Raw genomic sequence first — 14763 nt, 5'->3', positions numbered from 1 at the left:
TGATTTTTTTAAATAGTCTTGTCATGCAAAATTCAGCCCATATAATTTTCAAATAAAAATTTGTCATGTTCATTAATCATTCTTTCTGCAACCCATTTCTATAAAATTACTGGGACTTCAACATTAACACAGCTTGGGCCCTCAGTCTCAGACAAGCACTGATTCTGTATTGTGTTAATTTTTCTCTTTTACTGCTGTGATATGAAATGTGTGATGCTGGAAATAGTTTAGTGCACAAGTGGATATGCGCTTAGAAATGAAGTGTGACATACTGTCATGAGGGTGAACTTTGTGTCTCCTTCAATGTATGTTGTGTCATCTGGTACAAAGTTATCAGTACTTCAGAGGAAACTGTTTCTTCCATCTTCAGGGTAGAAGAATAAGGCATTAGTAAAATGAGGGACCGGATGAAGGAAAATAGGGTAAACAGGTCTGCGAGTGGACTAATAGACAATGGTGGCACCTAACAGGGCTGGGGCCCTATGTCTGTAACCTTATATTCTTGCATGGCTCACTCTTCTATCCTTAAAATGGAGACAGCAGGTTTCCCTGAAATGCTGGTAACTTTCAATCATCCTATACATCCTAGACAACAGTAATCTTCACACCGACTGCCATGAGACCCTCATATATGTATGTGGTCATTAAACATATGATAAAAATACTGAAAAGCTACGTGCTCGTAATTATAGTTGCAGTGTCCATGTTGACCTATGCCTGACCAATGAGGTGCTCTTGTAAACAGTGAAATGGGCTGTTTAGATACCTGTGGATATTGCTTTTTGATGAATTCCCGTTTCTCCTTAGTCCCAACAGTGGTGTACACCATACATCCAGCATGTAGGCAAATGTTGATAGCTGCCAGGCCAACACCTCCACCGCCTGAGTGGATAAGCACTGACTCACCCTTCTTCATGCCTCCGACCATCACCAGAGCATAGTAAGCCTGTCCATGGCGAAACAAAGTAATAAAATTCAGTTTATATATGGAATTTGATTGAACTTTGTGGGAATTTCATTCAGAAGCACAATAAGCAATGAGAATGTATCGCAACAGCCGAGTATGCTTTCTTACGGAATACAGTGTGGATATGAATGAAGGATACTGTCTGCTAGTGTGATGAAGTTTTCTGACATTTCAGAGGAATGAACTGTAGAGTCACAAGCAGAGCATGCTGGGAATGGAGAAGGTGACACAGTGTAGCATATGAGCAAGGAGAACAATGAAAGAATTGGGACCATTTTTTCTCAGAGTATAGAGAGAGAAAGGAATAGGGGAATGAAAGAAAAAAGGAGAAGACAGCTATATGGGCAGATAATACTAAACTCTGCGGCTTTTAGTCCACAAGCAAACTATAGTGATCGAGCGACCACCGCTTGTCGGCTCAGTTAGTGCCAACTTTTGCAGATAGAGGGCGTCACGTGGTCAGTGCAACAGATTCCCGCAGCCGTTAATCTCGGTTTTCTAGACCGGAGCCCATACTTGTCCATTCAAGTAGCTCCTCAATTATCCTCACAAGGCTAAGTGGACCCTGTTCCAGACCCACTACTTCTCAGAAAATCTGGCAGCGCCGGGAATCGACACCGTGACCTCTGTAGCCAGGAACTCTGACCACTAGACCATAGAGGCGGTCAGACAAAATACAGTGGCTGAATGGGGTGCATGCAAAGGATGAGAAGAAGATGCAGAAGAAGAAGAAGCATGATGTGGATGTAAAGAGAGACAAAAGGATTACAGAGACTGAAGGAAGAGTACGGAGGGGGAAGGAAGGAAATAGTTGAACAGCAAAGAGGCCCCACAGGGCAGAAAAGATTCCTAAAGGCAGAGTGTATATCAGGCCCAACAGAATGGCCAGAAAATCCCTTCATAACAAATCCTGAGGCTTCTCACATTCTCTTAGCGAGGAGGCAAGAGGACTGAATATCTTGCTTAGGCAGAAGCCGTCCTCAGGTTCATGCGATGGATTTCAATCTCAACTGTCTTGCTTACTCTCTGACCCTAAAGAAGGCAGTATATTCCACAGAAATGTTGGCTGACTACAGAGTTTCATATCACAGTCACTAACTTCAGAACCACAAAGCTCACATGAATATGAAATGTTTCAGATAAAACACATCCAGGAGCAACAAAAGGATTTAGAACTGGGCAGCTAGAGCTCGTGTATTGATACAGGCACTAGTTCTCAGCTCATTTGTCTCATAAAAATGTTATTTAACATACAAGAAAAAAAAATCAGAAAGAATTTGTTTCCTGGGTAGTAGATTACTCGGTCCTATATTACTGGTTTCAACTCACTGTTGAATAGACCACAGGCACAGTTGCTGCGTCCTCAAGTGTCCAGTGATCAGGTACCTTCCACAGCATCTTTGTGTCTGCCAGCACCATAGAGGCTAGGGCTTGTTGGGCCATCATTCCCATGACACGGCATCCCTTCTGATCACGCCCAGAAAATTCCATCCCTTGAACGTTGTCCTACCAGAAAATAAAACCATCGATGTCAATTTTTTACTGTGATTGACAAACTTATGCTTTAAAATATACACTAATCACTTGTCTGTTTTAAGAAATGACACATAACAGAAAAACACAGGAGTCTTTACACAGTGGTGCCCTCTCTTATACATATCATAAAAACAAATTACAGCAAATACAGATTATGATGAGTAGTTTTCATGAAAATTACCAAATATACCAACAAAAGTATAGGGAAACTGCATAATGAGGTTTCCCAGTTTGAACTTTTTATAAAGCATTCAGATAATCATGTCAAGCAGGAGAGGAGAGTGAGATGAGTGGAGCATGTAGCATGCAAACAAGAGCTGAGAAATGCAGTAAAAACTTTATTTGGAAAACATGAAGCAAAGGGGCGACTTAAAAGACAAAAGGCATAATTTTATATCTTATAGTGGGGCAACTATCAGCTTCTCAAGACAAACTCTGCTACACGGAGTAAATACTTAATTCTGATGCCATATCACATTAATACTGCATATCAGAAACCACGGTGAATTAACAAACGCATTTCTGTAACAACTTTATGTGCTTTCTTGTCTGTCAATCTACCATTTCTTCCAATGCAATATCAAAACCCTGAAGTGTGTTACACCCTGACAGAGCGACATCTGACGTGCTGTGTGTGGGTGACATTTGTGAGATTTTAAGAGGTTGCACACAAAATTTTATACTTGGCTGTGAAGTTAGTAAAGGAAGATGAGCATTCCCAGAGCCAGTTCCCTAAAATAATTTTACTAATCACTTGGTCTTGAACATTTACATTTAAATTGTCTTCCTCAGAACAAAGGCCAAACATCTTCATAACATTGCTTACTGAAAGATATAAAAAACTTCACACTCATTAGCAGAATCATAAATGTTATCCTCAGCTTGGAGACATGGTAGTAGTATGACAAAACCCATCTCTGTATCGTGTCACCAGTGAGTCTGCGTGGAAGTCCTATGGTGGACTCCTGTGAAGATGATAATGAACCTTTGAATCCCATGAAAGATGGGAATCTTTGTACTAACTCAATGAGGAGGCAATGATCACTTCTATTGTACTGTAGCCCCTTAAGTACCTGTACCTTATATTACAGGATCCTGTCTCATTGAGGCACCATTCTTATTATTCAAGTACACCATCTATAATATAACAATGATATAAAAGACACCTAAAATATATATTTTTTTACTAAAAGTGTAACTGTAATACTTTAAATGTTATTATATATCATAAAATGTCATTAAGACACTGCAAGTATATTTTACATTAAAGGTGACTATCAAAATACTTCAGAATGTCTTTCTGTTTTACATAATGTTTTTTTTTTTTTCCACTTTTGCAACATGTTTTAGCCGCACATGGGTCTTCATCAGGCAACTTTTAATTTGTGGGGAGACCACTGCACTGTCTGCTTGACTTTCATGCTTCCATGCACATCGTTTTGTTGCTGTATATCATATCTACAATACTGTCATTGTATTCTTTTTGGCCATCATAGTTTTTGTATGTTGTTTTTTTCCCTTGTATATGTGTTTTTTGTGCGGTCTTCACACATATAATAGAAAACGTTATGTAAAACAAAAAGATATTTTGAAGTATTTTGATAGTCATTTTTAGTGTATAAGATATACCTGCAGTGCCTTAATGACATTTTATAACATTTTAAAGTATTAAAGTTACACTTTTAGTGAAAAAATATATATTTTAGGTGTCTTTTATATCACTGTTGCATTATGGACGGTGTACTTGAATAATAAGAATGGGCCTAGGATCTTTACTGAAGTACCTTGGGCTCATTAAGGGCCTCAATCTTAGCTAGAGTCAAATCCCTCCAGAAAGAGGACGTCTTTAATTCCCATCAGCTGTAGCTAATGGTGCTCAGACCATCACCTTCTCATTGAGTCGGCTCGTGTGGAGTGTGACTTGGGGTAACTCAGTCGCTGCATAACTTGCCTACAGACTGGATGCCCCAGGAGTCAAAGCTACAGTTCCTGCAAGAGCAATGATGTTTCTCTTCACGACAGCACCCACCCAGCCTCTAAACTAATGGGTACTGGGGGCTCTCTACAGGCATAAAGTGACCATAGCATGAAGCTGACCTCTCACCTCCACTCTGATTCCCCATACAACTTCATTTACTCCATGGCTTGAGTTCGCAAGCGAACTATACCAACCAAGCAACCACTGCTTGTTGGCAAAGTTAGTGCCAACTTTAGCGGTTAGAGGGTGTCGCATGGTCAGCGCAACGAATCCCCACGGCTGTAAATTTTGGCTTTCTAGACCGGCCATATGTCTTCATAATGTGACAAAATTAAGAATAGGGTCAATTTTACTTTAATTTGCAGAATAATAAATTAAATGTTATCCAAGTTTTGTGGGCAGGGAGGGAAGATGATGAAACTTGTTCTTATAGAGTGTTACCAATGAATTTTGGCAGAAGCGTGTCTGTGTTCTAACCTGGCTGAGCTGATTGTTGCCAAGGAAATTTGCTGCCACCTTCCCAGTTGCCAGTACCACATTTCCGAAATTAAGGGCAGAGTAATAAATTTGCACCAATTCCTCATCTGGTGTTGTTTGAACACTGAAACATAAGAGATTACTCCCTCAATTCTGGCATGTAAATGAGTTGCATGTAACAGGGATCGAGAAATACAATGATCACTCACACAGAGGTGAGGCCAATCTGTGAGCTGGCAAGCAGAAATTCACAACAGTGATCTATACATACCATACATAAACATAATTTGTATGTCTAATTTTGTAATACTGATCACTGCAAAAAAAAGTGTAATCAATCATCATCATCAGTAAACTGTCAGAAGGTCCACAGTCTCTTCTAAAACAGTTCCTCCACTTAATGCGATCTAGAGCTTTCTCCTTCAAATGAGAATATCCTCTTCTGTCCCCAAGGTCATCCAACATCTTCATACATCTTCTTCCTCGTCTTCTGGTCACTTCTATCTGCCCCTCTATCTTTCCTTCAATAACTTCTTTTAGAAGGCAGGTTCTGCGTAAAACATGACCAATCCAATTAGCCTACCGTTTTCTTATTTCGTGTAGGATATTCCTCTGCTCACTGATTCTAATTAACACTTCTTCATTTCTCACATAATCGGTCCAACTGATCTTCTCCATCCTCCTCCAACACCACATTTCAAAACTTTCCAGATGTTTCTGATCTACTGCCCTAAGTGTCCGTGTTTCAGCCCCATACAGAGCTATGCTCCAAATGTAGCATTTCACTAGTTTCTTTCTCAAATTTAAGTCCAATTTGCTAGTAAAAAGATTCTTCTTATTGCTAAATGCAGCTTTTGCCATAGCAATCCTAGATTTAATTTCACAAGTATGCCTTCCATCATCTGTTAATGGGAAGTAAAATATTTAATGGCCTTCCCTTGAATTAAAGAGTGTTGAAAATTTTAATGTTTTAAAGAGGAAAACTCAAAAAATATTTGCTGTGCATCACTTTCTACTCGTATTCTCTTCAAGAGTTCTTCAACTAATGTTATATTGATGACTTATGTGTTGACTGTCTTTTGGCTTGCAATTTTTAATATTGTGTTTATGTGTTTTATATTATTAATATTTTCTTTTGATCTTATGTATCTTTTATTATGATGTACCTTATAATGGTTGTTATATCATCGCGATAGATCACTGTGTAATTTTTATGTGATTTTGACATGTGATGTATCTGCTGTTATTTCTTGACATGTTCAATTATATTCATTTCAGTTATGGACGAAAATAAAATTGAAAGTATATTAATGTTTCCAGCTCCTCTTGTCTTCTTAATTCATACGGTCAATTCACCTAATATTATTATGGTGATTAGAGCAGGAGAAATAAAAATGGGCTGGACATGCAGCCTGTATGGAGGAAATGAGAAACCCACACAAAATTTTGGTTGCAAATCCTGTACGCAAGGAACTATTTGCGAGATGAGGGCACAGATGGGAGAATAATATTACAGTTGTGAAAATGTGAAACGGATTCAACTTGCTCAGCACAAGATCCAGTGGTGAGCACCCCTGAACACTGTGATCAATATATTGTTGGAACTTTTGATTCAAGCAACAGGATACAGTGAACTTAAGCCCCTGGAGCCGGTAAAGTGCTGTGATACACAACAATGAGGCACACTTGTCTTTTATTTAAAATCAAAAGTGATGACAAAGTTAAGAATATCTTGCACCAATCAAAACATGGGCGCCTTTAGAAATTCTGAACAAACTAAATCCTGGTTCCCGTGCATCAGCATCAGCATCCAGCTTAAAAGAAGTTCTTTGACTTTGTTCTGTGCTCAGAAATGAAGGCTTCAGGGGTTAAGTGACACAGAAAAGAGTTAAGGTTTTTTTTTTCCAGGAATTTCCAGACAAGAATTTTGAAAGATGTGGCAGTCAACTCCAAGATGTATAAATGCATGGACAGTTCTGCATACAAGAGCAGATCCATACCTCTCAGGGACCAGATTTCCTTCCAACCATCTGAAGCTAGAGAGATCTCCTGGGGTCATGATCTTGAGCGACACGTGTGGTGTACTGACAGTGGCACAGCCATCTAGTGGGAGGTGTTGGTATGACCCCCACTTTCCACCACTGTATACATTCATAACGAGATCTTTCTTCAGCTGTTGCTGATACAAAGGTAAGTTCACATCAAATTGGGGCGCTGATGAGTCTAGAATAAAAAAACACCTGAAACAGAAATGACAGATCTCCCAGATTCTTTGCACTCAAATGTACCTTATGCTTCTATATGTTACAACTGCGTCATCTTACATGGATTACAAGGATGTAGGGATCTGAAGCAGTGAAGAGAATAGACATATTCTGAGGCTTGTTATTATATTCTTGAAGGTAATAAGCAAAACACCGTTCACAGTAGCCAAGCAGTCTAAGGCATGTCCTGTCTTTGCTCTCTCAGAAGTTGGGATCGCGGGTTCATATCCCACACAAGGCATGGATGTTTGTTATGTGTTTATTGTGTTTATATTGTCCTTTGCTGAGCTAGAGGCCTTGTGATGAGCTGATCACTCCTCCAAGGAGTCCTACCATCTGTTAAATGATCGTAAAACTGAAAATCAGAGACCAACAGCCAAGGGGGCTGTAGAGCCAGTGGGGGGAACAAAATGAGCAAAATTAACACAACATAAACGTACATTTTTCTTCTCTTTCAAGGCACATACATTTCATTCATTCTTCTGGATCAATAATTATTATCTTTTCTTTCAATTTTCAAATATTTCTGAGTACAATGGCTACGGGTTTTAGAGAGAAGAGGAATATGTATACAAGTCAGAGATTCATGACCAAAATCTAGAAGGTCAACAGTGATTGACTAAGATGTGGTATTTTAGCCACTGATAGTTAAAAGCATACAAGAAGACAACCCTAACCTGACATAATCACTGCCTGGCTCCTTGCGGATACAGTTGACGAGACCCACAACGCCGCTGAGTGGCTCGCCTTGAACCACGAGGATAACGTGACGTTTGGAGCTGCTTCTGATGGCAGTCTGCACTTCAGGTAGCCAGTCATAGTTATGGCCAGTCACATGGATCACAACCGGATTTCCCAATGTCACTCCCTGCAACAGGTTCTACCTATGTCTCCCGAACACAAAGCACCTAACATAACATATCATTCATGTCAATCACAGATACATCATGGCAGCAGGAACAAGTAGGTGTATTTCAGAGCCTGTGTATTTAGTGTGTTTTAGCCGTATATTCAGAGTCTATTCAATAGTTTTCTGCAAGGGGCATAATTCATTTTGTAAAAATTTTGAAATAAACCTTAAAAAGGTAGATTTAAAAATTGTTACAAAATGAATTATGCCCTTTCAATGCCCTAATCTTAACAAGGAGATGCAACAAAGCAAGAACCGGAGTGCTCTCTGTTGGGAAGCGAGAAGCAAATGGGTTAAACGATCCCAAATGCAGCCACTGGAAACCAACAAATGAAGGTTTCTCCCAATAAGAAATATATATTTGTTGATCCCTTGGAAAATTTCTTAAAAGATTTCTGCTATACACATATTCCGCATGTGACTTCCGAAATCCTGCAACTTTGGTTATGGCCAGAGTTTTGTTATGAACTACTGGGACATGTACCGAGTAAGGGTGCTGAGAACATCACAACTCACTTTTCACAAACAAGAATAGACGTATCGACAGCTCACACCTGTATCACTGGACTAACCAAAACTCCTAAGTGGCACTGTTACCTTCCTGAGTAACAGCAGCTTCTCTTCCTTCAGAGTCTTCTCAAACATGGTCTCGAGCCTGAAACCATTGCTGAGCTCACTCTCTGTGCCAACTTTCTCTCGTGCCAGGATGCAGGCCCCATCAGCCAGGGCATTCACCGCAGTCTGCAGCAGTTCTCTATGAAGCAGGATGTTTGAAGCAATAAGCAGCGTGCATTCCTGCTTGTCCTTCAGTTTGTGATCCTCGATCTTCACCTCTGCCATGTTCAAATCCATTTCTGACAGGTCACCAGCCTTTGCTAGGATTGTTATGTTTGCCTGCAACATACAACATTTTTCAGATGAACTGGATTACTGGGGTTCTTCACATTCTCTTTAAAAAATGTTTAGAAAACAAGTGGGGACAGTCAAAAATCAGTTGTTTTTTCTTTCCACAGTTTCCAGTGGGTAAGTTTTAAAACTTCAGTTTCAAGATATTTTATTCCTATTAAGAAAGAAACCTTTTACCTTATAAACAGATATGTTTAATTGGCAGATATAATGCATGGGCCTTAGAAAGTGATAATATCCAAGCTAAGACAGAATTCCACTTGCCTTTAGAAGGGGTAGATCCGCAAGGATGAGGGCCACAGCAGGTGCCAGAGGCACCCAGCCTGGGTTGTGCAGCTCCACCACCTTCACTTGGGTGACAGGCTTGTTCTCCAGAGTGATGTGTGTGCACACGCGCAACGTGGTGTGTAAGTCCAGGTGTGCAGGCTCCACATATGGTGTCAACACACATTTCTCTAGCACAGGCTGACTCAGAGGCTTGCGCCGAGATACGGCACTTGATCTGAGGCCTCGCACTTCCACGCCTCCTGACTGGATGATATTCATCTCCTTGTAGACATGCACTGGCACATCTGACACAAGCAGAATCACCCAAACTAAACTGCACAGGTAGCATTCAGATTCATGAACTGTAGGCATTTTTTATGCAAAGATTAGTATCTTCTGGGATGTAACACCCTGCATTCTGTTACACATTTACCAATCATTCACATGAGACTGATGCCTCCGCAAGATGGAGTCACCAAGTTTCTCCAAAGTACGGGTCCCTATCTACCAGTGACATGAAGCCATAACCCAGAAAATACTATCTCATTAAGCCTGCTTTCCTCCATGTGTTTACATACGTCTAAACAGAAGTGCCAAATATGTAAGTGACTTAGTTACTCAGGGAGCTGAGCCCTTCTTGAGGAGCCACCAATTCTGCAGCTACTCAAGAATTTCCCAGCATTTTATGGAACCCGAAGGTTCACTACCGTGTTCACAAGAGTCCTCCATTGGTCCCTCTCCTGAACCAGATCAATCCAATCCATTCCATTCCATCCTGTCTCTCTAAGATCCATTCTAATATTGTCCACCCACCTACGCCTTGGTCTTCCCTGTGGTCTCTTTCCTTCTGGCTTTCCCACCAATATCCTATATGCATTTGTCTCCCCCATTCGTGCTACATGACCTGCCCACCTCATCCTCCTTGACTTGATCATTCTAATTATACATGGAGAAGAGTACAAGTTATGAAGCTCCTCATTATGCAGTTTTCTCCAACCTCCTGTCACTTCATCCCTGTTCTCAAACACCCTCAGTCTATGTACCTCCCTTAATGTCAGAGACCAAGTTTCACACTCATACAGAACCACAGGCAAAATTATAGTTTTGTATACATAGGTTACAAATTATGTAAATAAATAATAAAACCTATACATAAAACTTCCATCAGGAATAATGTCTAATGTCCGTATTGACTTCAGAACAACATCAGGCAGTCATATATGTTTACTAATTTTGTCTTACTATAGTTAGAATCAGCAGCACTTTGAGATAGATTACATATATACTGCGATATAATGCCATGTAGTCTGCCGGAAGTCAACTGATATTTCAGAGCACTGTGTCAACTCCATCTTCTGGGTTGAAGAGTAAGCCAGGCAAAAAACCAGCATGAATCAGGCAACAAGCAAAGTGGAAGCATGCTGGAGATTTGAGCGACAGATGGGAGACATAAACACTTCAAACAAAGATGTGAAATTATAGAATGGATTCATCTGGAACAGGATACTGTCCAAGGACTGGATCTTGTGCATGCAGTAATGAACCATCTGATTCCTTAAACTGCAGGGAACTTCTTGACTAGCTTAGTGACTATCAACTTCTGAAAGAATCTGTTCCATGGGCTCAGTCAGTTGCTTGTCTTCATACGTTTTACTGAAGGACTGCTGTGTTCATGATTTCTGTCTTACCAAGTCCCTGGATCAAAGTTCATTACTGTGTTCATATGTGGTCAAACCATCAGAAGAAGCACATAACTAACTTCATGGACCCCAATCCTTCTTGTGGAAAATATAATCAGCCGGCTACATAAGAAATGCCTGAAGTTTAAGGAGCCCATATGTTCAATACTGCGTTTACAAGATCCCACCAATGATTGAGAGGGAGCACATAAGTGACAACACAATATACTAAGTAACTCATCCCATGGAGCAGAGTTCTTATTGAGAAGGAAACAGCCATACTGCTATTCAAGAAATACCCTACATGACATGGAAAACAAAGGCTCATTACCACATTCAAAAGTCTCCAGTACTGGTTGAAAGGAAGTAATTATTAACTGAGCACTCAAGCAAGGTCAGAAAGTAAGCAAATATCTGCACAAAGAAAAGCCAAACTTGAGAAGGAAAGAGTCACTTAAATATGTACGAAACTCCCTTCCTTCCATGGTACCCAAAGGTCCGTTACCATGCACACAAGATTCTGCCACTGATTGGCAGGGAGCATATGGGGTGTGAATCTCACCCAGTTCTTGGAGACAAGCAGTATGCCGTTTCACATCTATTGTAAGCTTCTGGATTGCAATTGGAATGAACAGACTTCGACTGTCGGTGTGAAACAGCTGTGCCTGGAACATACTGTCCATGAATGTAACCCAGTTGTTGTTCCAGTGGATCTTCCCTGTTTGTCCTGTGAGACACAAGAAAACATGCCACTCATCATCTATTCTTTGCACTCAGCATAACAGGGTAGTCATGTTTGTTCACATACTTCTTCCTGTCTCCTAAACCACATAATATACACTAAGTCCTCATTTACTGTCATGGATAAGTTCTAGTACTCTGTGACTTCATGTAAAACAGCACTGAACAGATCCATTCTTACTAGCAGGTTACATTCTTCAGCCTTCCTTCAGCTCTGTAACATGCATTACAGTACAGAAAATGCGAATGTGACTACAAGTATTTGTGTATTCTTGGCTATAGACACATTCATTTATAAAGCAAAATAATCTTTACTTAATATTCAGTATGGTATTGTCACGTGATAGAGTGACTGCAGACAAAGTCTGGATCCGTAATCAGATTTAATGGACACTTACACTCGTAACTACAAATAACTACAACAGTCTCACTGGTCACACACTCTAAAGATCACTGTAGCTACAGCACATAAAGTCTTCTCAGTCTTTACTAGCCATTGCTTGGTAACAGCTTCCAATATCAGGCATGACCCTTCCTCTGGGTTCCAGAACTGTCCCCAGTCTTAGCTACCAGGTTCTCACTTCTCACAGCTACATATCTCAACTGACTCAACCAATAACTGAATTATTAGTCCTCGTTCTATGGCCCCAACATGGATCTATTCCATAATGTGCGTTGCCGGGGAAACAACATGTCCATAGAGATGTTCACTAACAACAGCTGTTGTACTGTTGCAGTGATGGCCAAACGTGAAGCAAAATGGTGGATGATGGCCCAGTCTCATCAACATTAAACATGTGTTTGGGCAAGTAACCCTCTCCTTCAACCATTTTCCTTAAACTCTGGGACAAATAATGATATAATAACGTGACGTTACTTGGAGCCTTGGTATAAAAACAGCATCAGCATAACAACGAAGCAATACCAAGTGGGACAATGTTAAGCAAGGACTTACTGTACTTAAATATAATTTGAAACGGAAGGTCTACATTAAGCACTGTCATGACCACTTAGTTTTGATCCATATCAGTTCAAAGGATGGTGATAGGGATAGTTCGGGAACCCTGCTGTTGGAATTCATTACCAGGCAATGATTGGTGAAGACAGAGCAGACTGAGAAGACTCAGTGCGTGCTGTGGTGAACTGCAGAGTGCATGAATTAGCGAAAGCACTATAGTTACTTGTAGTTAAGATCTGTTTAGTGTTCAATAAATCTAATCACCATTCCAAACTCAATCTATAGTCACTCTGTTACAAGACAGGATAAAATTTGAGACCAATATCATCCAAAATTTAGTTTTGCTGGTAATTTTTCAAGTAGGGCCTCCTCCACCACCATATTAAATTTCTTCAAAATATGTTCTCTATTCATGACAATGAAACAGTGAGGCAGTACACACCATAATCAATCCACTTTATGCAACAAAAATAAAGGCACTCACCAAGACTGTCCAAAGAGACAAGGCCACAGAAGGCCCCTTGATAGTCGTATCCACGTAGTCGTAGCTCCTTGTATATATCATGTGATGAAAATTCAAGCAACTCATCATTATAGCATGGATCAGGCGGCTCCAGAGATGCTCTTTTATAGGAAGTATTCTCAAGTACCTGCACTATACCACTCACAACGGACCCACCACCTTCTATCACCTCAAAGTTTCCACTCCCTTTCTGCACCATAATAATAAACTCTGTGTTTCCTGCAAAGATATCATCCAGGTATTAGTAGTACTCTAAAAAATGTGAAGTAACTTCATTCCTACCTCCAAGGAAACACTGATTACATCTATTACAAACATCCAATGGTTGAAGATGTTTGCAAAACAACTGAATTTTTATTCTGGGGGCCAAGTGAAACCCATAAAGAAGTTTTCCCTACCAAAATTTTGTATGACTTTCTCTTCTCTTCCATGCTTGCTACATACTCTGCCCATCTCCTTCTCCATCTTAAAAATAGATGGCAAAAAATGAAACCTAGCCCCTTGTTACTTCCTCCATTTTATGTCCAAATGTCCTGAGCCCTGTGTTCTCAAACACACAGTCTGGGTTCTGCTCTTAATATGAGAATCACGTTTAGTATCCATACATAGCTGCAGAGAAGCAACAAGAGACAAAAATTATTTGTGGAATAAACAAGGTAAAAAGAAGAAACATGTAAAAAAAACTTTCACTGGAAACTCATGAAAAAGAAAACACTTAGGAGTCTGTACATAGATGAGAGAAAATATTAAAATAAATATTATGGAAATAGTCCATTTGGATGTAAATTAAAATGAACTGTCTTTTGCAGAAAGAGTGATCAACCTGAACACAATTACTTCTAAGTAGAAAATGTGCATCTAACGATTTGTAGGTAGTAAGGGTAATAAGGAAGAACACTGGCAAAGTGTATTATTGTACATACCTTCCTTAGGTATTTTTGTAGCCCTGTGAAATCTTACATCCTCAAACACAACAGACATTTCAGTGTAGACTTGTTCAGTCATAATTGCAAGTGACTCCCAGACAAGCTCCTGCAGAAGAGCAAATTTAGGTTATTAAGAAGCTGGTAACTTTTTATAACTTTACTGCTGGATAATAAACATTATGTATCAGTTCCAACAAAATCATACAAATCTTTTCACTTTAATGGCTGAAACAATCTCATAACCTTTTCCCTGTCAACACTGTCTACAGGCCTAATCACTGCTTAAGCACTATGATATATATATATATAAACTCTGAATATATTGTGACATGTTGAGCTATGGATGACAGCCCCCCCCCTCAGCCGTGATGCACCGAGCGGAGCCGAAGTTAGCCGAGTCCCGGCATCCTGGTAGCTATGCAACGTGAGTCAACAGCGGTGACGTCACCAAGGGATACCGTGGTCGCTATGCAACGCGGGTAAAGAATGGTTGCGAGAGACAACTCCCGACAGCGTTGCTAGCAACACGTCGCCAGACAACAATGGTGCCTATTACGTGGCTGTTTCCTGCGTTGTCCGGAACAAGGCTACATAAGGAGCAGCGAAGGCTATTCACAGTTAGTTCCGAGTT

At 40.2% G+C, this 14763-nt stretch overlaps 1 protein-coding gene across 3 annotated transcripts in view; it reads right to left on the bottom strand.

The window, feature by feature from the left end:
- The window catches only part of LOC111872433 (fatty acid synthase), a 67513-nt gene that overhangs the window by 18133 nt on the left and 34617 nt on the right, over window positions 1-14763 (bottom strand). For all 3 annotated transcript variants that reach the window (XM_023866352.2, XM_023866353.2, XM_023866354.2), the window contains exons 17-26: window positions 14130-14238; window positions 13168-13425; window positions 11547-11711; window positions 9303-9610; window positions 8730-9026; window positions 7900-8090; window positions 6959-7198; window positions 4959-5082; window positions 2297-2473; window positions 767-946 (exon numbers count right to left, since the gene is read on the bottom strand). In XM_023866352.2, coding sequence (XP_023722120.1) covers window positions 767-946; window positions 2297-2473; window positions 4959-5082; window positions 6959-7198; window positions 7900-8090; window positions 8730-9026; window positions 9303-9610; window positions 11547-11711; window positions 13168-13425; window positions 14130-14238 — 2049 coding nt within the window. The remainder of the gene's footprint in view (window positions 1-766; window positions 947-2296; window positions 2474-4958; window positions 5083-6958; window positions 7199-7899; window positions 8091-8729; window positions 9027-9302; window positions 9611-11546; window positions 11712-13167; window positions 13426-14129; window positions 14239-14763) is intronic.

This window comes from Cryptotermes secundus, unplaced genomic scaffold (genome assembly GCF_002891405.2).
Source record: "Cryptotermes secundus unplaced genomic scaffold, Csec_1.0 scaffold247, whole genome shotgun sequence".
Taxonomy (NCBI): domain Eukaryota; kingdom Metazoa; phylum Arthropoda; class Insecta; order Blattodea; family Kalotermitidae; genus Cryptotermes; species Cryptotermes secundus.
Note: the sequence above shows the minus strand (reverse complement) of the source record. Positions and strands in the feature narration are given on the sequence as shown.